The 25,336-nt window shown below is 40.0% G+C and overlaps 1 protein-coding gene across 1 annotated transcript in view; it reads right to left on the bottom strand.

Annotated features, from left to right (window-relative positions):
- Positions 1 to 2,577: 2,577 nt before the first annotated feature.
- The window catches only part of plekhh2 (pleckstrin homology domain containing, family H (with MyTH4 domain) member 2), a 46,907-nt gene continuing 24,148 nt past the window's right edge, over positions 2,578 to 25,336 (bottom strand). The window contains exons 10-25 of the mRNA XM_016278615.1: positions 19,956 to 20,050; positions 19,607 to 19,778; positions 18,650 to 18,786; positions 18,438 to 18,551; positions 18,176 to 18,262; positions 17,930 to 18,088; positions 17,033 to 17,113; positions 16,797 to 16,949; positions 15,238 to 15,346; positions 13,634 to 13,746; positions 13,370 to 13,549; positions 13,137 to 13,234; positions 12,879 to 13,056; positions 3,086 to 3,241; positions 2,901 to 2,998; positions 2,578 to 2,809 (exon numbers count right to left, since the gene is read on the bottom strand). Of these exons, the coding sequence (XP_016134101.1) occupies positions 2,578 to 2,809; positions 2,901 to 2,998; positions 3,086 to 3,241; positions 12,879 to 13,056; positions 13,137 to 13,234; positions 13,370 to 13,549; positions 13,634 to 13,746; positions 15,238 to 15,346; positions 16,797 to 16,949; positions 17,033 to 17,113; positions 17,930 to 18,088; positions 18,176 to 18,262; positions 18,438 to 18,551; positions 18,650 to 18,786; positions 19,607 to 19,778; positions 19,956 to 20,050 (2,162 nt within the window). The remainder of the gene's footprint in view (positions 2,810 to 2,900; positions 2,999 to 3,085; positions 3,242 to 12,878; positions 13,057 to 13,136; positions 13,235 to 13,369; positions 13,550 to 13,633; positions 13,747 to 15,237; positions 15,347 to 16,796; positions 16,950 to 17,032; positions 17,114 to 17,929; positions 18,089 to 18,175; positions 18,263 to 18,437; positions 18,552 to 18,649; positions 18,787 to 19,606; positions 19,779 to 19,955; positions 20,051 to 25,336) is intronic.

Raw genomic sequence — 25,336 nt, 5'->3', positions numbered from 1 at the left:
CTACATAGCAAACAGAAGTACTCATCAGTCTGTGTGTTTCTGTGTACTTTGGTGTGTGTTCGCTCTATGTGTAAAAGAGAATATAAGTACACCAATGTTCAAAAGTTAGTACGATTTTTTTTAATTTTCATATGCAAAATACTATTTATTATTTACGGGGATCTCACCCGTTTTAATGTTGAGAACTACTGTCAGCCATGTCCCCCTCAGCCCCAACAGGAAGTATTAGATGATTTAAGAGATTTCCAAATTCTCTTTGATGTGAACCAGTATATTGTAAATATGTTTTTTTGGACACTAGCCAGGGATTTTGATCAGCTGAGAATGGACTGACTATATATGTATATCCTGAGTGAACACCACCACATACTGTACGGTCCACTTAAAGGAGGGTGGGTGCTTTGCTGGGTCTGCAGGCGGCTGGAGGAGTCTTGCTCCTCGAATCCTTGTTCTTCATCTCTCCAGAAAGAGCCAGCAGCAGGGCTGGGGCCGACAGGTGGTGCGCCGCTGCTTTTTGTTGTTGTGTGCAGTTAATGTAGCTGGTTATGAGCAACGTCGTGTCTCGAACCTGAACAACACAAAGAAAGCAGAGAAATGCTGTTCACGCTTTGGAAAATGCACATGTTTGCTGCTGCGCGATTTCAATTCTCCAGCAACTTATGCAATGTTAGATGGTTAGATTACGTCATCTAATGTTTCTACATAGCAAACAGAAGTACTCATCAGTCTGTGTGTTTCTGTGTACTTTGGTGTGTGTTTGCTCTATGTGTAAAAGAGAATATAAGTACACCAATGTTCAAAAGTTAGTACGATTTTTTTTTTAAATGTTTTTGAATATCGTCTCATATTCTCAGCCAGGCTGCATTTATTTGATCAAAACACTGTAAAACAGTGATGTGAAATATTATAACGATTTAAAATAACTGTTCTATTTGAATTCATTTTAAAATGTAATTTATTCCTGTGATGCAAAGCTGAATTTTCAGCATCATTACTCCAGTCACATGATCCTTAAGAAATCTTTCTAATATGATAATTTGCTGCTCAAGAATCATTTCTTATTATTATCATCAATGTCGAAAACAGTTGTGCTGCTTAATATTTTTGCGGAAACCATGCTGTATATATCCCCCACAGCATTCTTAAAGGGATACTCTACCCAAAAATGTAAATTATTTACTCATCATTATTTACTCAATACCTCCACTTTTCCCCCAACCTGTATTAATTTCTTTTTTCTGTTGAACACAAAAGAAGACATTCTGAAGAATGTTGGTAACCAAACAGTTGACGGTAGCCATTGTAGTATGGAAAAAAAATACTATGGAAGTAAACGGCTACCATCAACTATTTGGTTTGGAACAAGTACAGGGTGAGTAAATGATGATATAATTTTTATTTTTGGGTGAACTATACCTTTAACTGAATAGAAAGTTCAAAACAAAAACAATTGTTTGAAATATAATTTTTTTGGTAACATTATAGAAGTCTTTACAATGACCCTTGCTCAATTTAATGTTTTTGCTGAATAATAATTTTAAAAAAATGTAAACGGTAAACTTTACCGTTTACATAAAAAAACAAAAAAATGTAATTAAATAAGTAAAACCTGAATATTATGGGGTAATGTCCTGAAAAGTCACCTTCTCCTTGTAATACCTATGTCATACCTTTGTCATTATACAAATTTATGTCATTTGTCACAAAAATGCGCGCACACACACACACACACACATACACACAATTAACGGTACCTAAAGTTGAGCTTATTCTCTGTATAATTATAAAGTGATTTATTATGGACGGGAAAGTTTCACCATGCCATCACGATACATTTTTTTGCTATACTTTTCAAATGCCCTTTATGCATAAATTGTATTGATTCACTCTTTGCACCAGACTTTACATTTAAAAATATAAAAATTCAATTTATTTCCATTCATTCAACATTAATTATTGTATGGTTAAAACTATGATGGTCTAAACAAAATCTGTCAAATCATGAATTATTTTATTTATCATGTGTAAATGATTTATATAATTTTTACACAAATTACATTTAAAAAAATGGTTTTGAATTGTCCTGAAAATAGTTACAATACGAAAAAAAAAAGACTAGGTTAATAGTCTTTTTAAAAATAATACAAGAATGATTATAATACAAGTCTGATTCACAAATATATGATTCTTATGAACTACTTCTTTTAATGAAGTCTGAGTGAATTTTATGAATGTTCTTTTAATGTCAAAAACTCACAGATCACAAATCACAGTCACAAATCGGCTCCCTCAGCTCCACCATTACTAAAATAATTATTAATAGAATCCTTTTAGAACCATAATATGTCAATTCTGTTTGATTCCCATCCCATTCCTATAAAAATAAATTGCTTATAGCATCTCCATAGAAAAGGAGCTACATTTTAGGTAATTAGGCTCAATTTAAATTTCTCTGTCATCACATTTAATTCAAATTTTTTAAGTATACATCCGTAGAAGAAAGTTAAGATGTGTCACTGTGGTCGATGTGTCAGACGAGAGGGTGTGACGTTGAAGAAATGTAGTAGGCTGTTTAATTCATTGACAAAGAGAGGTAAAATATACCCTGAACATGATCTTGACAGGTTTGTGAGATGCACTAATATTCTGAGGAGCAGCACTGTGTACCTGAGCAAGCAGGGCGGCCATTTCTAAAGCAAGCTCTTTGTTAACAGGGAAGTGACCAGCAGTAATTTCCTCATTTGTTTGGTACGCCAGAAGCAAACGCTCTCTCTCGGTCTCCCCTCTCATCTGCAGGGAGAAGTATAACCTAGAGGAAACAAACTAGCAGTTAGTCTCAAATTACAGCCTTTTGGAGATAGCCATCTTGCTTATGTTCTGTTTAAGAGTCTGCTCTCTACCGGTTCTTATAAGTGAGCTTCACTGTCCTGGCATTCTCTGATTTCCCTGCGTGCTGCTCCTTCGAGGCTTGCTCCCATTTTGAAATAATGTCACAGATCTGAGGACACAGCACATTTTGTGAAGATAAAGACAGTTAGAAAGTACAGTTTCTAAAATAATAAGAATGTTTTTGTGTGTTTCTGACCTTCAGGTGTCCCTGAAGACAGTGCTCGAGGTCTTTGCCAGTGGGGTCATCAGAATAAAGGCTGAAACCAGACTGGCCGGTTTTCCTCATGCCCGTGTCCTGGTTCAGCTGACTCTGAAACTCCTCCACTGTTGTTGAAGCATCAAAACTAACAACCTGACACATAAAGACTGTTAGCTTAGACAGACAGATGGTGTATTACCTGTTGTTTGTTATGTCATTTTGTAAGAAACAGATCACCCAAAATGAAAATTCTCACATTATTTAAACACCTTCATGATGTTTTGTTCCATGGAATATAAAAATAAGAACATCTGATTCCCACACTTTTTGGCAATAAATGTATTTGATGTTTCAAGTTTTTCATGGCTATTGGATGAGGATTTCTATTTAATAGTTTTACAAAGTTGTGTGGATCAGTAAAGTTTTTTTCCTTAAAAGGAATTAATACTTTTATTCAGCAAGGATGTAATAAATTGATTAAAAGTGACAGTAAAGAGAAAAGATTTACATTTTTAAAAAAGTATCAGAACTGTTTTCAATAATAACATACAGGTGCATCTCAATAAATTAGAATGGCATGGAAAAGTTCATTTATTTCAGTAATTCAACTCAAATTGTGAAACTCGTGTATTAAATAAATTAAATGCACACAGACTGAAGTAGTTTAAGTCTTTGGTTCTTTTAATTGTGATGATTTTGGCTCACATTTAACAAAAACCCACCAATTCACTATCTCAACAAATTAGAATACTTCATAAGACCAATAAAAAAAAACATTTTTAGTGAATTGTTGGCCTTCTGGAAAGTATGTTCATTTACTGTACATGTACTCAATACTTGGTAGGGGCTCCTTTTGCTTTAATTACTGCCTCAATTCGGCGTGGCATGGAGGTGATCAGTTTGTGGCACTGCTGAGGTGGTATGGAAGCCCAGGTTTCTTTGACAGTGGCCTTCAGCTCATCTGCATTTCTCCTTTTCTCCTTGTAATACCTATGTCATACCTTTGTCATTATACAAATTTATGTCATTTGTCACAAAAATGCGCGCACACACACACACACACACATACACACAATTAACGGTACCTAAAGTTGAGCTTATTCTCTGTATAATTATAAAGTGATTTATTATGGATGGGAAAGTTTCACCATGCCATCACGATACATTTTTTTGCTATACTTTTCAAATGCCCTTTATGCATAAATTGTATTGATTCACTTTTTGCACCAGACTTTACATTTAAAAATATAAAAATTCAATGCAGGAGCTAGCTGAAAGTGTTATCAAATGGCAACGCTCCAATCTCAGTTCTTACTGATGTTTAATAAACAAAAATATGTCTAAAAAGTATATTCTTCCTCCTCTTCTTCTTCTTTTACTTAATGACCTCTTATTGATAGTTCTTACTTTCAATAAAGTTAAAGTGAATATCAAATATTCGCAAGACTTTTGAGAAACGTTTATGCGTACATTGTTTATTTGTAGATCTTTTGCTCCCCACAATAAAAACTGCAGAGCTTTGATCATAACACTAAGCATTTAAATATCATCTTACTAAGACATATTATTGTGATTTATAGTGACAACGGATATTTATATGTATTTTATGTAAGTAGTCTGTTATACTGTTGTAAAGATGCCATTTATTTATTTATTTTGTAATCTTTTTAAATTTATTTTTATTTTATTTAATTAAATTTTAGTTTATTTTGCCATATAAATATCTGCAACTGTACCAAATTGCATTTTTTTAGGCCTCTCGTAGATCTTTATTTAGTCCTCTGAATAAAACTGAGGTGTTTTTATTCTCCTTTAGTTTTTTTTAACCATGACTATTTATAATATTTATAATTTATAGTTTCAAATGCTATAAAATGAAAAATATATAAAAAAAAAAAAAATTTTTAAAAATGTAAAAAAAAAAAAAAAAAAAAAAAATTCACGGTATTGTTGTTTTTACTGTATTTTTGATCAAATATATGCAGCCTTGGTGAGCATAAGAGATCAAAAACATTAAAAAAAATCTTACAGAACCTAAACTTTTGATAAGTAGTCTAGTGTTGGGTCTCGGGTCTGATCACCTGTTTCTTCCTTTCTCTGTATTTGGGTGTTGTGTGTTGTTGTGCGTGGCTTGTTTTGACAGCTCGCCATGTGCGCATTTGTCAGCATGATCGTTTCCCCGCCCTCCTTGTTTCTCTGCTCGCCTCTTGTTTCACACCAGGTTCTTGTTATCTCATTAGCTTCCCCTTATAGCTCCTTGTGTTTCTCTGTCTTTTGTCAGATTGTTGTGATTGTTCCCTTGCTCTGACGGTCATTGTTAGTATCGCTTACCAGTCCTGTCTTGTCTCGTCCAGGCTCCAGTGCTCATAGCTGCCAGTTTATTTTCCCGCACTTCTCTGTGCGTTCAGAAGCCCGTGGGCTCCCTCTGGCATCCGCCTACCCTGGGACTCTGCGGTCTCATTGTTGGGCTGCTCAGCCTCTCGCTCGGATTAGCGAGCTGCCCTTCTGGCTTCGTCTCCACTGCCGTTGTTGCGGCTTGTTCCAGCCGCGGCTATCCACCCATCTGTGTGCTTGGGGATTCCACGTCCACCCGAACTGTCCGCGGAGGCGCTCATTGCCCGTGGTGATCGATCTCTGTACAATAAAGCCTCTGTTGAACCCGCACCTGAATCCAGCCTATTCCCTGACAGAACAATCTGACCACGATGGATTCAGCGGGATCGGATCCGCTTCGTTCTGCTCTCGTGCAACAGGGAGTTTTGCTGGGGCAGCATGCCACCCAGCTCAACACCACAGCGCAAGAGGTGGGCGCGCTAAATGCCCGAGTCGCTGAGCTCCTCACGCGCGTCGATGATCTTCAGTGGGAGGCGGCTAACCGGGGTTCCGTCCTCCGCGCTGGTATTCCTTTGGACCCCGAACCTCATGCCAACAATCCACCAGTGTATGATGGCGATCCGAATGCCTGCCAAGCCTTTCTCTCCCACTGTTCGCTGGTGTTTTCACTGCAGCCTCGACGTTGTGCCACAGAGGAGGCTAAGGTTGCATACGTCCTCACTCTCCTCTCAGGTCGTGCCCGCAACTGGGGGATTGCCGTATGGAGATTGCGGGCTCCCTGCTGTGCTACTTTTGCGGATTTTGACGAGGAGATGGCGAAGCTGTTCGACCGGTCAGCCCAGGGAGATGAGGCGGCAGCTCAGCTGTCTCGGTTGTCTCAGAGGAGATGCTCAGTCACCGACTATGCCATACAGTTTCAGACTCTAGCGGCGGCTTGCGGCTGGAATGAGGGCGTGCTATACAGTTTCAGACTCTAGCGGCGGCTTGCGGCTGGAATGAGGGTGTGCTACGCGATTTCTGATGACTGGATGATGTCACCGACTATGCCATAGCGACTGTGGATCTTCCTCGAGAGCTGGACAATTTGATTAATCTCACGCTCCGTGTGGAGGGCCGTCTCAACCGCCACTGGCAACGCCGTCAATCCACTACTCCGTGGCGCCACCTGGAGTCCGTGTCATTCGATGCGGCGAGTTCACAGTCAGCTGATGTTGAGCCCATGCAGCTGGGTCATCTCAGGCTTACGCCGCAGCAGAAACAGGAGCGTTTAGCTCAGGGATTGTGCCTGTACTGCGGCAAGGCTGGCCACTTTGTCCTTCAGTGCCCGTTAAAAGTCAGGGCCCACCAGTGAAGCGAAGAGTCCTGGTGGGCGCCTTTCCCTGTTCAAACTCTCCAGCAACGGGCACTCAGCTGCCCTTTCGACTCTCCTTCCAGGGAGGTTCACACACTGGCCACGCCCTTCTGGATTCGGGGGCTGAGGGGAATTTCCTGGATTCTGCCTCTGCTCACAAGTGGAACATTCCGACCATTCCCCTGGTTAAGCCCATTACGGCGTGGTCATTATCGGGCAATCCCCTCACTACCATCACTCACTTCCCCCCTTGTGTAAGCCTTTCCCTCTCTGGTAACCACTGTGAGCAGATCAAACTGTTAATTACTGACTCCCCTAAGGCCCCGTTAATTTTAGGACATCCTTGGTTGCTGAAACACAACCCACATATTGATTGGGTCAATAATTCTATTTTAACCTGGAGTCAGTCTTGTCATGTGTCATATTTAGGTGCTGCTTTTCCTGCTGTCTCTGTGTCTTGTGTTTCCTAGGTGGATCCCGCTGACTTGACCGGCGTCCCGGCGGAGTACTGCGATCTTCGTGCAGTTTTCAGTAAGTCCCGGGCCACCTATCTACCTCCGCATCGTCCCTACGACTGTGCCATAGACCTTCTCCCGGGCACTTCTCCACCTAAAGGTCGTTTATATTCCCTTTCCGGTCCTGAAAGAGAGGCCATGGACAGGTATATACGTGAGTCACTACAGGCTGGGCTCATTCGCCATTCCTCCTCTCCCGCTGGGGCGGGGTTTTTCTTCATTCAGAAGAAAGACGGCTCCCTAAGCCCTTGTATTGATTACAGAGGTTTGAATTGCATTACAGTAAAGAACAGGTACTCCCTACCTCTAATGTCTTCTGCTTTTGAATTATTGCAGGGAGCTCGGGTCTTCACCAAATTAGACCTTCGCAACGCCTACCATCTGGTGCGCATTCGGGAGGGGGATGAGTGGAAGACGGCATTCAACACCCCCTCGGGACACTATGAGTATCTGGTTCTTCCGTTTGGTCTGACCAATGCTCTGGCCGTATTCCAGGGTCTCGTCAATAGCGTTCTGGGTGACATGATTAATCAGTTCGTCTTTGTGTATTTGGATGATATTCTGATTTTCTCCCCTTCTCTCCACTTACACACTCAGCACGTTAGACGGGTCCTCCAGCACCTATTAGAAAACCAGTTGTTCGTCAAGGCGGAGATGTGCGAATTACACCCCGAGTCTGTTACGTTCCTTGGGCATATTATCTCTACCAGGGGGATTAAACCAGACCCTGTTAAGATAGAGGCTGTCGCCAAGTGGCTAGTCCCCGACTCCCGTAAGGCTCTGCAGCGTTTCCTGGGTTTTGCCAACTTCTATCGGCGATACATCAGGAATTTTGGTCAGATCGCTGCTCTGCTCACGGCATTAACCTCCACCAAGGTGTCCTTCAGGTGGAACCAGGATACTCAGGTAGCCTTTGACACATTAAAGTCCCATTTTGTCTCTGCGCCTGTTCTGTTGGATCCAGATCCTGAGTCCCAGTTCATTGTCGAGGTTGACGCATCGGACGTCGGGGTTGGTACAGTTCTGTCTCAGCGATCCCTCCGCGACGGGAAGGTGCACCCGTGTGCTTTCTTTTCTCGCAGTCTCAGCCCTGCAGAACGTAACTACGACATTGGTAATAGAGAACTGTTGGCGGTGAGATTGGCCTTGGGGGAGTGGCGTCACTGGTTGGAGGGGTCGGCGCAGCCCTTCTTGGTCTGGATGGATCACAAGAATCTCAAATATATCCGTTCGGCCAAGAGGCTGAGCTCGCATCAGGCCCGCTGGGCGCTTTTCTTTGGCGGATTCAACTTCACCCTCTCGTACCGGCCAGGGTCTAAGAACGTCAAGCCAGACACTCTCTCGCGCCTGTTCGGGGCTCCGGAGGGGGAGCTTGTGGCCGAAGTCATCATTTCTGAAGGGGTGGTGGTCGGGGCTCTTTCTTGGGGTATAGAGCGGCGAGTAGAGGAGGCCGGTTGAGGGGTGCAAGTGCCAGGGAAGTGCCCAGCGGGCAGGTTGCCGGTGCCGGCTGTGCTGCACCCCGAAGTCCTTCAGTGGGGTCATGCGTTCAGGCTGGTTTGCCATCCAGGGATTCGGAGAACGTTGTTTGCCATCCGTCAACGCTTCTGGTGGCCCACACTGGCCGCAGATGTCAGACAGTTTGTGTTGGCCTGCCCCACATGCGACCAATGTAAGCCAGTGAATCGCCCTCCCGATGGTCTGCTTCATCCTCTTCCTGTCCCTTCCCATCCATGGTCACACATCACCCTTGATTTTGTCTCTGGGCTTCCCCCATCGAAGGGTAACACTGTGGTTCTCACTGTGGTGGATCGCTTTTCCAAGGTGGTTCATTTAATTCCCCTGCCCAAATTGCCCTCCGCCCGGGAGACCGCCCAACTGATGGTGGATCACGTGTCCCTACCTCTAATGTCTTCTGCTTTTGAATTATTGCAGGGAGCTCGGGTCTTCACCAAATTAGACCTTCGCAACGCCTACCATCTGGTGCGCATGCGGGAGGGGGATGAGTGGAAGACGGCATTCAACACCCCCTCGGGACACTACGAGTATCTGGTTCTTCTGTTTGGTCTGACCAATGCTCCGGCCGTATTCCAGGGTCTCGTCAATAGCGTTCTGGGTGACATGATTAATCAGTTCGTCTTTGTGTATTTGGATGATATTCTGATTTTCTCCCCTTCTCTCCACTTACACACTCAGCACGTTAGACGGGTCCTCCAGCACCTATTAGAAAACCAGTTGTTCGTCAAGGCGGAGATGTGCGAATTACACCCCGAGTCTGTTACGTTCCTTGGGCATATTATCTCTACCAGGGGGATTAAACCAGACCCTGTTAAGATAGAGGCTGTCGCCAAGTGGCTAGTCCCCGACTCCCGTAAGGCTCTGCAGCGTTTCCTGGGTTTTGCCAACTTCTATCGGCGATACATCAGGAATTTTGGTCAGATCGCTGCTCTGCTCACGGCATTAACCTCCACCAAGGTGTCCTTCAGGTGGAACCAGGATACTCAGGTAGCCTTTGACACATTAAAGTCCCATTTTGTCTCTGCGCCTGTTCTGTTGGATCCAGATCCTGAGTCCCAGTTCATTGTCGAGGTTGACGCATTGGACGTCGGGGTTGGCACAGTTCTGTCTCAGCGATCCCTCCGCGACGGGAAGGTGCACCCGTGTGCTTTCTTTTCTCGCAGTCTCAGCCCTGCAGAACGTAACTACGACATTGGTAATAGAGAACTGTTGGCGGTGAGATTGGCCTTGGGGGAGTGGCGTCACTGGTTGGAGGGGTCGGCGCAGCCCTTCTTGGTCTGGATGGATCACAAGAATCTCAAATATATCCGTTCGGCCAAGAGGCTGAGCTCGCATCAGGCCCGCTGGGCGCTTTTCTTTGGCGGATTCAACTTCACCCTCTCGTACCGGCCAGGGTCTAAGAACGTCAAGCCAGACACTCTCTCGCGCCTGTTCGGGGCTCCGGAGGGGGAGCTTGTGGCCGAAGTCATCATTTCTGAAGGGGTGGTGGTCGGGGCTCTTTCTTGGGGTATATAGTGGCGAGTAGAGGAGGCCGGTTGAGGGGTGCAAGTGCCAGGGAAGTGCCCAGCGGGCAGGTTGCCGGTGCCGGCTGTGCTGCACCCCGAAGTCCTTCAGTGGGGTCATGCGTTCAGGCTGGTTTGCCATCCAGGGATTCGGAGAACGTTGTTTGCCATCCGTCAACGCTTCTGGTGGCCCACACTGGCCGCAGATGTCAGACAGTTTGTGTTGGCCTGCCCCACATGCGACCAATGTAAGCCAGTGAATCGCCCTCCCGATGGTCTGCTTCATCCTCTTCCTGTCCCTTCCCATCCATGGTCACACATCACCCTTGATTTTGTCTCTGGGCTTCCCCCATCGAAGGGTAACACTGTGGTTCTCACTGTGGTGGATCGCTTTTCTAAGGCGGTTCATTTCATTCCCCTGCCCAAATTGCCCTCTGCCTGGGAGACCGCCCAACTTACATCTTCCGTCTCCATGGATTGCCGGTTGACGTGGTTTCAGATAGGGGTCCTCAGTTCACCTCCGGGTTTTGGAAAGAAATTTGTAGACAGATCGGGGCCTCTGTGAGTCTGTCTTCCTGTTTCCATCCTCAGACCAATGGGCGATGCGAGCGGGCCAACCAGGATCTCGAAAGAATGCTCCGCTGTCTGACATCCAACAATCCGAGTTCCTGGTGCCAACAGCTCTCCTGGATAGAATACGCGTGTAACTCCCTTCCAGTGGCGGCTTCAGGTATGTCCCCGTTTGAGTGCTCTGTGGGATATAAACCGCCTCTGTTTCCATCACAGGAACCCGATGCTGCGGTTCTGTCTGCCCTGGCTTTCGTTCAGCGCTGCCACCGCACCTGGGAGGAAGTCAGGAGGGTTTTGGTCCGAACCTCAGGACGAACCAAGGCAGCAGCCGATCGTCGCCGGTCCTCTCCTCCAACCTATGTGTGCGGTCAACGGGTATGGCTTTCTACCAGGGATCTGCCTCTCCGGGTGCCCTCTCGTAAGTGGCTATGGTCCAGAGGAGAGATGCTGGGTGCCGTCCCAGGACATTTTGGACCGTTCGTTGATCGAGGACTTCCATCAGCGACAAGGTGGGCCTCATCCTGGGGCGCCTGTTGGCGCTCCTGGGAGGGGGGTACTGTCGGGTCTTGGGTCTGATCACCTGTTTCTTGCTGTCCCTGTATTTGGGTGTTGTGTGTATCTCGTGGACTGGGAGGGTTATGGTCCAGAGGAGAGATGCTGGGTGCCGTCCCAGGACATTTTGTACCGTTCGTTGATCGAGGACTTCCATCAGCGACAAGGTGGGCCTCATCCTGGGGCGCCTGTTGGCGCTCCTGGGAGGGGGGGTACTGTCGGGTCTTGGGTCTGATCACCTGTTTCTTGCTGTCCCTGTATTTGGGTGTTGTGTGTTGTTGTGCGTGGCTTGTTTTGACAGCTCGCCACGTGCGCATTTGTCAGCATGATTGTTTCCCCGCCCTCCTTGTTTCTCTGCTCGCCTCTTGTTTCACACCAGATTCTTGTTATCTCATTAGCTTCCCCTTATAGCTCCTTGTGTTTCTCTGTCTTTTGTCAGATTGTTGTGATTGTTCCCTTGCTCTGACTGTCATTGTTAGTATCGCTTACCAGTCCTGTCTTGTCTCATCCAGGCTCCAGTGCTCGTAGCTGCCAGTTTATTTTCCCGAACCTCTCTGTGCGTTCAGAAGCCCGTGGGCTCCCTCTGGAATCCGCCTACCATGGGACTCTGCGGTCTCGTTGTTGGGCTGCTCAGCCTCTTGCTCGGATTAGCGAGCTGCCCTTCCGGCTTCGTCTTCACTGCCGCTGTTACGGCTTGTTCCAGCCGCGGCTATCCACCCATCTGTGTGGTTGGGGATTCCATGTCCACCCGAACTGTCCGCGGAGGCGCTCATTGCCCGTGGTGATCGATCTCTGTACAATAAAGCTTCTGTTGAACCCGGACCTGAATCCAGCCTATTCCCTGACAGTCTAGCATTTTGTACAATTATACTCCAATAAGCTCTTAGAAGACTCAGCACTTACAAAGAGAAATACAATTATTTAGAGCAGAGTATAACTTGAAAAAAAAAAAAATTTTTTCACTGTAATAACATTACATTTTAATACATTAAAATTCTGATATGTCCAAATTTTACATGACCATGGAAATCCTTTTTAAACAATCTTCATGCAGCTGTTTTCTATAAATGTATGCATTTTGCAGAAGCTGAAAAGCAGATTTTGTATTCCCTGGGTAGCGAACCCAAGACGTTGTTGATGTTAACGTCATGCATTACCATTCAAGCTACAGCAAAAGCACACGATGATTCATAAAGACCTCTTCAAAATGCCCAATAAACAGTTTTAAGTCATCCATCGAATATCTCAGATGACTTGGAATATAGCGCACAATTAAAATGAACTACTTTTATAATAGTTTCATCGTATTTGTTTTGTCTTTTTTGCTCCATATTATTGAAAATAACTGTAAGAAGATGTAGAAGAACATCAGGATGAGTAAATAATGACAGATTGTTCATTTCTAAATGAACTGTTCTTTCATCATAAGCCTGATTTGCATATGTGTGCACCTGGTAGGTGTTGTTACGGAAGTGTACAGGCACACTGAAGGGCAAAGAGTGATGATAAGGGTTCCTGAGTAAAATTGATAGGATCTCCATTCGTGACGATCGGGCTTGCCGAGCCCCCTTCTGCTGCGTCCGCTCCAGTGAGCGCTGACAGTAAATGGCATACTTTCCTACTTCCGTCCTGGGGAAAAAAAGCAGAGACTGAGTGACTGTGGGATGTGCTTCCAGGAATGCTAAGGCATAGATTCGGTTTTGATTTACCTCGAATCTCCGTGTCTTTTGAGGTGAACCTGCAAATACCACAGAATAGGGGGTGTGGGCAGGAAAAGACCGACACACAAAGCCAGAAACTGCCATCCCTGTGTTACAGTAAATAGAAACAAGTCAAGACATCTCCTTTTGGCTTCAATCACAAAATGAGGACAAACACAAAACAAAACAAAACCAATCACTCCCTCTAGTGGTGTGTGTTCACATCACAAGTATCATCTGACCTGCAGGGGTTCCGGCGGTCCGTGTGGCTGCCCCTTGCGTGACTGTTTGATAAGCTGGCAGTAGATCTCGTTCTGCAGCTCTGGGTGGGTGAGACACACTTGTAGAGCACACTGGGCAAGAGTCACGTAATAATCTATGGCTGGAGTGTCAATGGCCACGTTAAGGAAGAGCTGACATGTCTGTAAAGAAAGGAAAAGGATAATTTCTGCCTGTTTTTTGGTGGGTTATTCCCTCCAAATGTGTAATAAATGAAGACGTATAACCTTAAAGAGCTTGATGGCTTCAGTTTGTAGAGCCTGTGAAGGAAGGGTGGTGAGTGGAGATGACAGTCCTTCCTTAGTGAAGCACAGTGTCGGGTGTCTCCAGAGATGAGACCCTGAGAAACAAAGGGACAAATGTGGACATTAAATTGTTTGTATATAGCTACAGTTTAAAAGGGCAGCATGGGGTTGAAGTAAACAAGTTGAGAATAAACTGAATTTATGATATAATGTTTGCCATGCTTATATTTTAATAATATATGTCAAATCAGTCTCAGCCTCAAGCGGCACACCCACACACCACAGTGCTTTCATTTAGAAGTGTTTACCACAGCACAAATGCTTGGGGCCCCAGAGATTTGAGGGGGGGGGGGGCCCTGCTGGCTATAAGCAACTGAATAAACCACTTAGTCACTGCATCTTTTTTTACATTACAGTCTTGTTGGCTTATAGTTTATGTAACCGCATGAAAATGAAAACAGAAAAAGATATACTTAAACTTAGTTCTTAAATCTTTTGACTCCAAGGCCCCCCATTATCCAAACAATATTTAAAGAGCTGAATGTTCTTTAGAATTCCCTCTCTTTTTAACCAATTTACACAACTTTTCCAGTTGTTCATCATTTACTGAATAAAGGTTAAGTATAAAAAATGTAAAGAATATTTTTTATAACCATTTCTACTCAATAAAATATTTTAGAGCGTGTGGCGTAACTACACTGTGTATTCATTATACATATGCCTGTACTGTATATCAGCTGTCATCCAACTAACTGAAACCGGTGCTACTTTTGCAGGGTATATACATGAATCATGGAGTTAAATTTAATACCTTTTAAGACCTTTTTTAAGACTCTTTCCATACATTTTAAGACCTCATCGCCACTTCAAGTTTTAACCGGTTACATTGGCAACACTTTAACTTACATTTACTATAAATTGATTGTAAGATAGCACAACTGAACAGTCTTAGTTTGTGATAACTCCTTATCAATACAGCATAATTCAGAAGGGTGGGAAAGAAGCATAAGAGAATTAATTGAGTGACTAACCCAATGCAAGGTTTATTAGAAAGAGAAAACAGAAACAGGAATTAGACCAATAAACAAAACAATTGACAAAACTGCTCGATTATGGCAAAAATCATAATCACGGTTATTTAGCATGATCACGAGTGGGCCACAAGATCAAAATTATTTATTTAAAGATAGCGATATATATAAAATACATATATTTTCTGTAAATAAGGTTGCTATGACATCTAGTTTTTAGAGACATTTAGAGATTTAGAGAAATTTCACAATTCTCAATACCACAGCAGAATACTAGGGGAACTAATATTAGTAAAAAACAAACAAACAAAAAAAAGTCCTCAAAAATGATTGAAAATAATTTTAAAAATCAGTAATAAAAAAGCAAAGGACAAATACAATTGAAAAAATAGATACAAATGAAACAGTGCTTTACGTTTTTTATGCAAGTCTAAAGTATTCAGCTAACAGCATAACAGGTGGCATGTCTATCCCTTATATGTACTTTATGAGTCTGATGTGAGACATTCCACCACAATTAAATATATGAAATGAGTGCAGATGTGAGAATTTTACCTGGATCTCCCTCTATGCTGAGCAGTTTACCAACCAGCTGCTCGAACTCAGTCCCCACCTGCCCCACTGCGGTGCCCGCGGCCACAGACAGATGGAAAAGCCAGGCCGTCTACAGGACAGGAACACACACAGACAGGCAACAATGACCTTTTGTTTCACCCTACACAAACATTTCAGATTATCTTTGAATACATTCCTTTTCTGTGCTGTGATGAAATTAGATCCTTTGTTAAAAAGAAGTAGACATACTAAAAGCATGAGTACTATGGAAATAATATACATTAAAAAATATATAATTAAGTGCAAACTCAATATAATATTTTCAGACAGTTAATTGTGCGTAATTTACAATGAAATGAAAAATGATTAAAGTTTAAATTTATATCAAATGCAATTAGCTGAAATTAATAGCACTTTTTGACCCACTTAAGTAGGACTGAAGTATATCTTTATATGTAATTTCATAATTACTTTTATTGTTTTTGAAATATGGATAAAGTGTACTGCTGAATGTTCTGACAAGCATTTAAGGTCAAATAAAGTATACTTGAATGTTATTTCTATTGAAACAAGTATGTCATGTGTTTAATTTTTTAATTTCTATATAAATATATTTGATGTATTTAAATATGTGACCCTGGACCACAAAACCAGTGTTAAAGGAAAAGATAATTTTCAAAAATAGTGGAGTGTTCCTTTAAGTCGCTGGGGTATATCTGTAGCAATAGCCAAAAATACATTGTATGGGTCAAAATTATTGATTTTTCTTTTATGCCTAAAGTCATTAGGATATTAAGTAAAGATCATGTTCCATGAAGATATTTTCTAAATGTCCTACTGTAAATAAATTAAAACGTAATTTTTGATTAGTAATATGCATTGCTAAGAACTTCATTTGGACAACTTTAAAGGCGATTTTCTCAATATTTTGATTTTTTTGCACCCTCAAGATTCCAGATTTTTTTATAATTATATCTTGGGCCAAATATTGTCCTGTCCTAATAACAAACCATACATCAATGGAAAGTTTATTTATTCAGCTTTCAGGTGATGTATAAATCTCAATTTCGAAAAATGTACCCTTATGACTGGTTTTGTGGTCCAGGGTCACATATATTTAAATGACACATTTGTAATGATGGAGTTATAATTTAGTACATTTAAAATATATTAACTTCAAATGTAATACTGAACAACACTACAGTTAAAATTATAATCAAGACTTTACATGTGCTTTAGTATGTTAGTCAACACATCAAAATAAGTGTACTTCTTTAAAACGTGAGAAAAGATTATTAAAACAATTTAAAATGTACTAAAACTAATTTGACATTATTACGAAGTAGATGTTTAAAGTCTACTTAAGTGTGTTAAGAAACATAGTTTTACATTTTTATTTCATTGATATTATATTATCTACAAGTACAGTTTTTTTTTTAAATATACGTTTAAGATTTGAAGTACACATTCAATACAATGAAGTGCACTTCTTTTTCAAAAGGGATGCACAACAAGTATTTGTGGTTTTATTTTAATATTATTCAATACGGCTTGCCTACCTTCTCATGAGGCGAGTCGATGAGCAGGTATGCTGGGTCCTGACTCACTGACTGAATGGAGAGGGTGTACTGAGCAGAGTCTTCAGCTACGTCACATGACTTCTGCACTTCCTCCACACGAGCCTCCCACAGTTTGATCTGACCCAGAGGAAACTGGGTAGGGAAATACGCTATTAGTGCATGGACACATACAGAAGTCCTGTGCAGGTTGACTGTAATTTAATGAGACAAAATACCTTGTCATCTTGATTTCTGAAGTAGTAGAGAGTTTTTCCAAACAGCTCACACCACACATGCTTAGAGTAGCCATGTTTCACCTTAAAGAGTCAGAGACAAACATGTTACAAACAGCTACAATGGGATATGCATTATACCTGGGCTATGATTCAAACTGGTAAAGTGCCCTGACCAGCACAATACTACGACTTTCACACTCTCATCTCTCAAAGTGGGCTGATTTATCAAAGTCAGTTTACATAGACATACAGAGATTAAAGAAGTGGTGACAACAAAGGAAAAAAGGTATTTTATTTAACAAGTTGATCACTGTATCGGGCATATTATCACTGTAGGAACCTGTTTTTCCAATTTTGAGTAGAAAAACAACATATTTGTATTTAAATGATTTAATATTTAGTATTATAGGCTATTGTTTTCAGCAATAATATACACAGTAAACCATTATGATGTATAAAATATTTCTATTTCTAGTAAATGCTGTTCTTTCAAACTTTCCATTCATCAAAGAATAAACCTTTTCACAGTTTCCACAAAACTACTAAGCAGCAACTGTTTTCAGCATTGATAATAATGAAACATGTTTCTTGAGCATCAAATCATTCATATCTGAATGATTTCTGAAGGATCATGTGACACTGACGACTGGAGTAATGATGCAGAAAATTCAGCTTTGCCATCACAGGAATAAATTACATTTTAAAATATGTTCAAATAGAAACAGCTACTTTAAATTATAAATTCACAATATTACTGTTTTACTGTATTTTTAAATAAATTAAAGGCAACCTTGGTGAGGATAGGAGACATAAAAAACTAACTTTTGAACAGTAGCATATACATATATACATACACAGTACATATATATATATAATCTTTTCCTTTCTACAGTATACCTTGGTCAGATGTCCTTTCATAACAGGCCGTGCGTCAGGGTGAGTGAAGAGCGGACTCGCAGCTTTGATTCTCAGGATGCTCTGCAGGACCCTCAGCCACTCCTCCAGGAGGTTTGGGGAATCTGCCTTCAGATTACACACACTCTTACCTGTCACCACCTGAAGGGACACAACATTAACACGGACAGTCATGTGAAATAATCTGAGACGTTTGAACAAACTCTCTCTCTCACACACGCGCTTTACCTGAAGCATCTGTTTGCCATCACCACGTGCTATAGTGCTACACGCATTCAGCTCAATCTGACCTTGGGGTTTACGGATCACGTCACTCTAGGAAAGAAAATCAAAGAACCACAGGAAATGCAGGAAACAAAGAACATAAAGTAATATGACAAAAATGAAAACTCAAGAACAAGACGATATCATTAATATGAGAACTTTATGAAAGAAATAAAGAATAAAACAGAACAACAAAAATAAAATGAGATACATGAGCTAAACTGACTGGTGATTTGTAGTAGAGAAGCTCCCCGTCCTTCAGAACAAACCAGTGCCTCTTCCACGTTTTCTTCCATGTCTTGACCATCTTGAGCAGGTATCCAGACTTCTCCATAGACTCCTGGAACACAACGCATTCTCATTTGGTCTGGCAGCTGTGACTAATTGAGAAGCACAAGTGTGTGTGTGTGTGTGTGTGTGTGTGTGCATGCGTCTTACACTCTTGCCATTGTCACTGCTGGAGGAGCAGGTCTTTGGCAGTTTGTTTTCAGGTTCAGAGCACTCAGTGTCAGTGGAGTAAGCATCAGGAGGGATGGCGTAGTCACTCTCAGATGTCATAGAAGACAATGACACAGCTGAGAAAAACACAACACGTTCAGTGACTGAGGGTGTGTGTGTGTGTGTGTGTGTTGGGCCCTATAAAAGCCATTTTATTTTATTCTTACCCAAATTCTGTGTGTTCCATTTGAATTTTTCTGGATTGTCTTTTAATAGGCTAATTTATTCGGCAAAAAAACATGTCTAATCAATTTAACTTATAAAACTTTAACAGTTTAATCTTTCGAAATGAAATCAAATGAAAATAAGGGTTACTAGTTCAAATCTAAAACTACATAAATGTATGTTACTTAAAATAAACTTGAACTGAAATAAAATATAATATAAAAAACAAAAAACATTCAACTTATTTTAATTTAGCTAGTTGCCAAGGCAAAATTTCTCATAATTAAAAGTGAAATACAACTATATAGTTTACTAGTCACAGACACTAGTTTATATCACAATTTGAATTTGATCCATTTTATAGCTCTACTTTTGATTAATTAATCAAAAAATGTCCATGACATTCCATGTTATACTGTAAATTTCATTTTTATGACTGGATTCTGCATCATGGAAACCATAAGGACTATTTTGTAGATGCTTTTCCACCACTTGTAACCAACACATTTCATTGACTTCTCCATGAATTCTCCAGTCCTTCACGATTATTATTATTTTACAGAGATTACACATAAAGTATAAATATTTTAGAGCAACTTCTATTTATTACATACTATGGTTGAGGTTCTTGCTCAGAGGTACAGTGGTGATAAATTGCTTCTTCCAGGGTTGAAACTTGCAGGTTCTTGGTAACTAACACTGATCTACACCACTATCACATGATGTGTGTACCTCTCTTAAGGGAGCCGGGGCTTTCATGGCTGCTCATCTTGTGTGACTCTGATTCAGAGCTCTGGGAGTTCTCCTCCTCTCCAGAGTTAGACTGACACTCCTCCGAACTGTCCTCCTCCTCAGAACTAGACGACTCCTCAGAGAACTGACCATTGCTTAACAAAGTCGCCTTCTGTGAGAGTAAAAAGAAATGCTGCATTCATAAAAATGTAATTAGAAGATTTCCTACTATTACTGATAGACGTGCAATCTCTTATGCAAATAAACAGTCATTTTGAAACTGAACACTGCTGAGAATCAGGGTCTTATGGTGATACACACACACACACACACACACACAGGTTCCTACCCCTTTGAGTATGGTGAAGACAGGTGTGCTTGTGTTCCTGTAGATGAGGGATGTGTAGAGCATGTAGGCAGGGCATGAGAATGGGTGGGAGGAGTCTAGAAGAGGAGGATTGGACATAAGTAGGCTGTAAGTAAATGCACAATATGATTTGGGCAAGTAGGAAATGTTCCTTGATTACTTTGTTGGTCCTGGACTAATATTAACATTGCAACAATCACTGGCCAAACCTGATTCAATAAGCACAAACTAAAACTATAAATCCTAAAATCAGAAATATTATAGTAGATAAAAACATTTGAACAGCTGATGCAGAAACATGCAAATGCCATATAAATGTTATTATGTTTTTTTTTTCTTTTGCTATTTGCACAAATGGGAGCATAAAACATATTTGTTGTAGTTTACATTCATCACTATAGACGTTCACCAAACTATGACAACTTCTGCTTCTGAGAACCCTGGAAATGTGAAAAGGCTCCATGGACAGAAATGCATAACACAGGTTTGGATTTTTCCTTAAAGGGGTCATGAACCAAGAAATCAAATTTCCCTTGATCTTTTGACATCTAACAGGTCTGTGTACTATAAATACATCCTGTAGGTTTCAGAATTAAAACTTTTTTGTTAGTTCAAAAACAGCTTTTATTGAAACCAAGCCGCAAAACGACTTGTTTTGGTATTTGTCACATTATTACATCACAGTGAGGCGAAAACACCACCTCTGCAGAAGATGATCAATGCCTATTTCTATTGCCTCTTTAGCCCCACCTACTGATTCACGCATGTAGCAGGAGGAAGGAAATACTAGAGAGATGCAAACACAGGATTACTCCATCAACAAAACCACAGAGAAGCCTCAGAGGATTATAACATGCTGTGTAGTCTACGTTGTGAAAAAACACAGTTCCTTGTGATCCTAATAAAGCTGTGGACATACTACACGACTAGTTAAAACATTCTAAGACTCAACCCACTTAAAGACTGTTTGCATCGACTGGAGCATATTCTAGTCTTTGACAGTCAGAGACGAGCACAAACCTAATGACTGAGGCAGTCCACTGCACTACACACTTAACGACTGGCGAGTCATGACTGAAAACATTTTTTTGAAGAAAAAACAAAAAAAAAAATCTCACAATCTCACAAGAACAACACCGGTGCTTTTATTTAATTCTTGAAATACTAAAGGTTCGTTTTACTTTTCTTAGTTTGTGCTTAATATAACAGAAAACATTTGCTTTCCTGCTGTGTTGGTGTTGCTCAGGGCCGGACTGGGACGCAATTTCAGGCCGGGAAATCTCACACTCATCCAGGCCACACAGAAAAAAAGGGGCCAACATTGTACCTTTTGGGGTACAACAGCTTGACACCGTAGCAGTACACCGTACATATTAGTACCTTAAGAGTAGTAATTCGTACCCTTAAGGTAATCATTTGTAAAAAAGGAACAAATATGTCCTTTTAAGGGTCCTGTTCCAGTGACAAGCTGTTGTACCCCAAAAGGTGCAATTTTGGCCCCTTATTTCCTGTATATAGCCCATACATCCACAACAATTTCTGAAACCAGACAACCCTGTTATTTGTATGGCCATCATGTAAAAAGGTCTAAATCCTTAGTCTGGGGCCGTGGGAAATAATTAAAGATTCACTCTTGCACTGCACCTTCACTTCCCTTTCCTTCATTTTTCCCCAATATCTGTACCCTCCCCCTCTTTTTTTTCTCACCTGTCATTTCTTCACCAGCAGGTCTACTGTTATGAACAGAACTGTGTCCACCTTGTTGAAAACATTCACCTCATTTCAATTTGTTGAATAAATTACATTTTAAATATATCTTCCAATCGAAAGCAGTTATTTTAAATAGTACAAATATTTCACAATATTACTGTTTTTGCTGTATTTTGGATCAAATAAATGAAGGCTTGGTGAGCAGAAGATACTTCTTTAAAAAACATTACAAATCTTACTGATCAAAACCTTCTGACTGGTAAGTGTATTAACACACAATTTCTAAAGTGCCTAAATGCCAAAATTAGTACAATATATTTGTTGAAAAAGTCTAATAAACTGTTGAATTATTAGGCTGTGAGCATGTTACTCATATTATTTTTGTGTTGCTGTCTGCTCTAGCTCCCTCCCTCCCTGTACAATAAATCCATGTGAATATCTGTCTCTGCTAAATTTTTTTTATGTAACTTTACAATCGATATTGATGTCCTTTAGCACAGTGTTCTGAATGATGATAATAATGGGGTGCTACTGATAGCCTAACAGATACTAGCAGTTTAATACTCAACTACGTTAATAAAACAAAACTATCTAGCATATTTACAGATGAAGCTGACCTGCACTTGAAGCCCTGAACAGGTCAGTGATGTTGCTACATTTCACTGCTTCTTCTGGCCGCTTTCTAGGGATGGGCGTATCGATCCGAAGTATCGATATATCGATACTGACGCGAGTATCGAAAGTATCGATACTCAAACAAAAAATATCGATACTAAGGTGCACCTTATTTACCAGTGGTTTTATTTATTTAACAAAAATAATAATAATAATAATAATGCATAAAATATGCATTGAATTGGACGAATAACCTTTGTTAGCGAGTAAATGTGTAGGATAGAACTATTTTCCTGCTCATCTGAAAACACGCAATTGTTGCAAGATAGAACCGATCAATCACAGAGAGCGTTCACTCACTTCTGATAGTGCATTCAAACAGGGCTGCGTTTCCCAAAAGTATCATAAGAAAGCATTAAAGCTTTTGGGAACGGCAGCCCTGAACAATGCTTATCAGAGAACAGAAATAAAAACATAAATGTTTGAGTTATTTCACAATAAACAAACTGAAATTGTAGCCTACATAGTTTGTGCAATTACAATTATTTAAACTGAACGTTGAAAGAGAATATTGATCAGGTTCTATTCTGTAATGTTAATAGAAATCATACACTGTCCGAATAAAAAGGTTGCATTTCATGCGTGCAACAGCCTGTCACTGGCAGTCCCTAATGGCAGTACAAAATATTGCACTAAATCAAAAGTTGAAATGTTACAAATAAGTTAGAATATTAATGGTGTAATACTGGTAAGCACTAATATAAAAATGTGATGATATATGTTACAACAAAGTAACAATTTTGAAATACGTTGATGGTTGTATTTTTTTTATTTGATCTCAGTATTCCTATCAATGTTGTATAAGGGTTTTTTATGCATAATAGTAACCCTAGAATGTGATCAAACAGTTTAAAATAGCTGGGCTAAGATATATAACAATTTCTAAGACTGCAGAAAAATGTTAATTCAGTATACACATTATCCCACCGATTACAATTGTGACTGACCATAAAATAACATTTTTCACACACTTTTCCAAAAAAATTTAAAAAACCATAATTGATTATTTCAAAGGGTTAATAACGTCAAAATCGGGAAAACGGGAAAAATTTGGGATTAAACGGGTTAAAATGCGTTTTAAACAAAGTTAAGTGGTTTTCATTACTCATTTTACTCTTAGTAATTTAATAATGTAATAAATTTCATAATTTAAAAGTTTAGTGCAGAAGTATCGAATCGGTATCGGTATCGACGATACTGCCTTGAAAACCAGAACACACGTGAGCTGATTCGTATAGAGCAGCGCTGACAGTCAAGACCGATTTATGATTTATTATCGAATGAAAAAATCGGAAATTATCACTTTGGTACATTGAGAAGGCATAAACATAAAATATTAATAAAAAATAAAAAAATAAAAAAAAACGGGCAGCGGGCCAAATCAGCCGCCAGGCCGCCGGGAATTCTCCCGGTGGTCCTGATGGCCAGTTGTTGTTGCCTGGTGTTGCTAATAAATGCAACAGCGATGTCTTGAATATTTTTTTTAATTAAGTCCTATGTTTCTCTTTCTTTTTTGAATTATAGTTTGAGCAGACACATTTCATTATGCCTTTTCAGACACCAATGTTTAATTTCCTTAATTATAACATTTCTAGTGCTATTTTTAAACGTTTGGTCAAGCAATAGTATATTCATTATCTTTTGTATGTCTGAAAGGGATTAAAAATGAATTGGTTCTGATTAAAAAGGGTCTATTTTTTTTGGTTACAGTTCCCGAGTTTCCAGTCAGAATGAAATAAAACATTACTGCTCCATTTATTCAGAAACAAAAGTCATATAAAAATGTTATTTTTGTATTTAGCTTTTCATTATATTAGTCTACAGCAAACGTTAAGAACTGCAGAGAAATTCAAGGCATTGTAATTTCCTTATCCATTTGACACAAAACTATTATATATAATTAAACTGAGTATATAAAATTATTTTATTTTGTGTCATATTTGTGATTTTTTTTTAACGAAATTTAAGAAAAAATGGCTTTTAAGAATAGGTATTTGTTATGTTCCTATATGTGACCCTCGACCACAAAACCAGTATTAAGTCGCTAGGCCAAAAATACATTGTATGGGTCCAAATTATTGATTTTTCTTTTATGCCAAAAATCATTAGGATATTAAGTAAAGATCATGTTCCATGAAGATATTTTGTAAATTTCCTACTGTAAATATATCAAAACTTAATTTTTGATTAGTAATATGCATTGCTAAGGACTTCATTTGGACAACTTTAAAGGCGATTTTCTCAATATTTTTATTTTTTTTTGCACCCTCAGATTCCAGATTTTCAAATAGTTGTATCTCGGCCAAATATTGTCCTATCCTAACAAACCATACATCAATGGAAAGCTTATTTATTCAGCATTCAGATGATATATACATCTAAATTTCAAAAAATGAACTCTTACGACTGGTTTTGTGGTCCAGGGTCACATATTTGTTATGAAGAATATTAGTTTTGAAGAATAGCCTATTTGTTATGAAGTTAATAACATAACAAATTTTAAGAAAAAGTTAAAAGTTCATCAAATAAATTTTTTTTTAAACTTTTGTTAGACTGCAGATTGAAAAAATAATTCTTGATAATATCTTTAAAATGAGAAAAATCACTGACATAATATAGGCTATTTTATTTTACTTTCTTCAGAATAGAACGCATAATCTAAAACCATTTAACTTGCAATGTTAACTTGTGAAATAAAATAAAGATCAAGATGTGTAATCAAGAAAAAATATGACAAAATTACAAAATGAATGCTGAATGATGTTTGACAGTTAACGCATCTCCACTGCATAACCGCATATACAATCGCTGGTGTCAGTCGCAAATATTAAAGGGGTCATATGATGCTTTTTTAAAGATCATTATTTTGTGTATTTGGTGTAACAGAATATGTTGACATGCTTTAATGTTCAAAAAACACATTATTTTTCAAATACTGTACATTATTGTTGGTCCTCTATGCCCCGCCTCTCTCAAAC

This window comes from Sinocyclocheilus grahami, unplaced genomic scaffold (assembly GCF_001515645.1).
Source record: "Sinocyclocheilus grahami isolate Dianchi unplaced genomic scaffold, SAMN03320097.WGS_v1.1 scaffold123.1, whole genome shotgun sequence".
Lineage (NCBI taxonomy): Eukaryota > Metazoa > Chordata > Actinopteri > Cypriniformes > Cyprinidae > Sinocyclocheilus > Sinocyclocheilus grahami.
The sequence above is the reverse complement of the archived record's forward strand: the minus strand, read 5'-3'. Positions and strand labels throughout refer to the sequence as shown.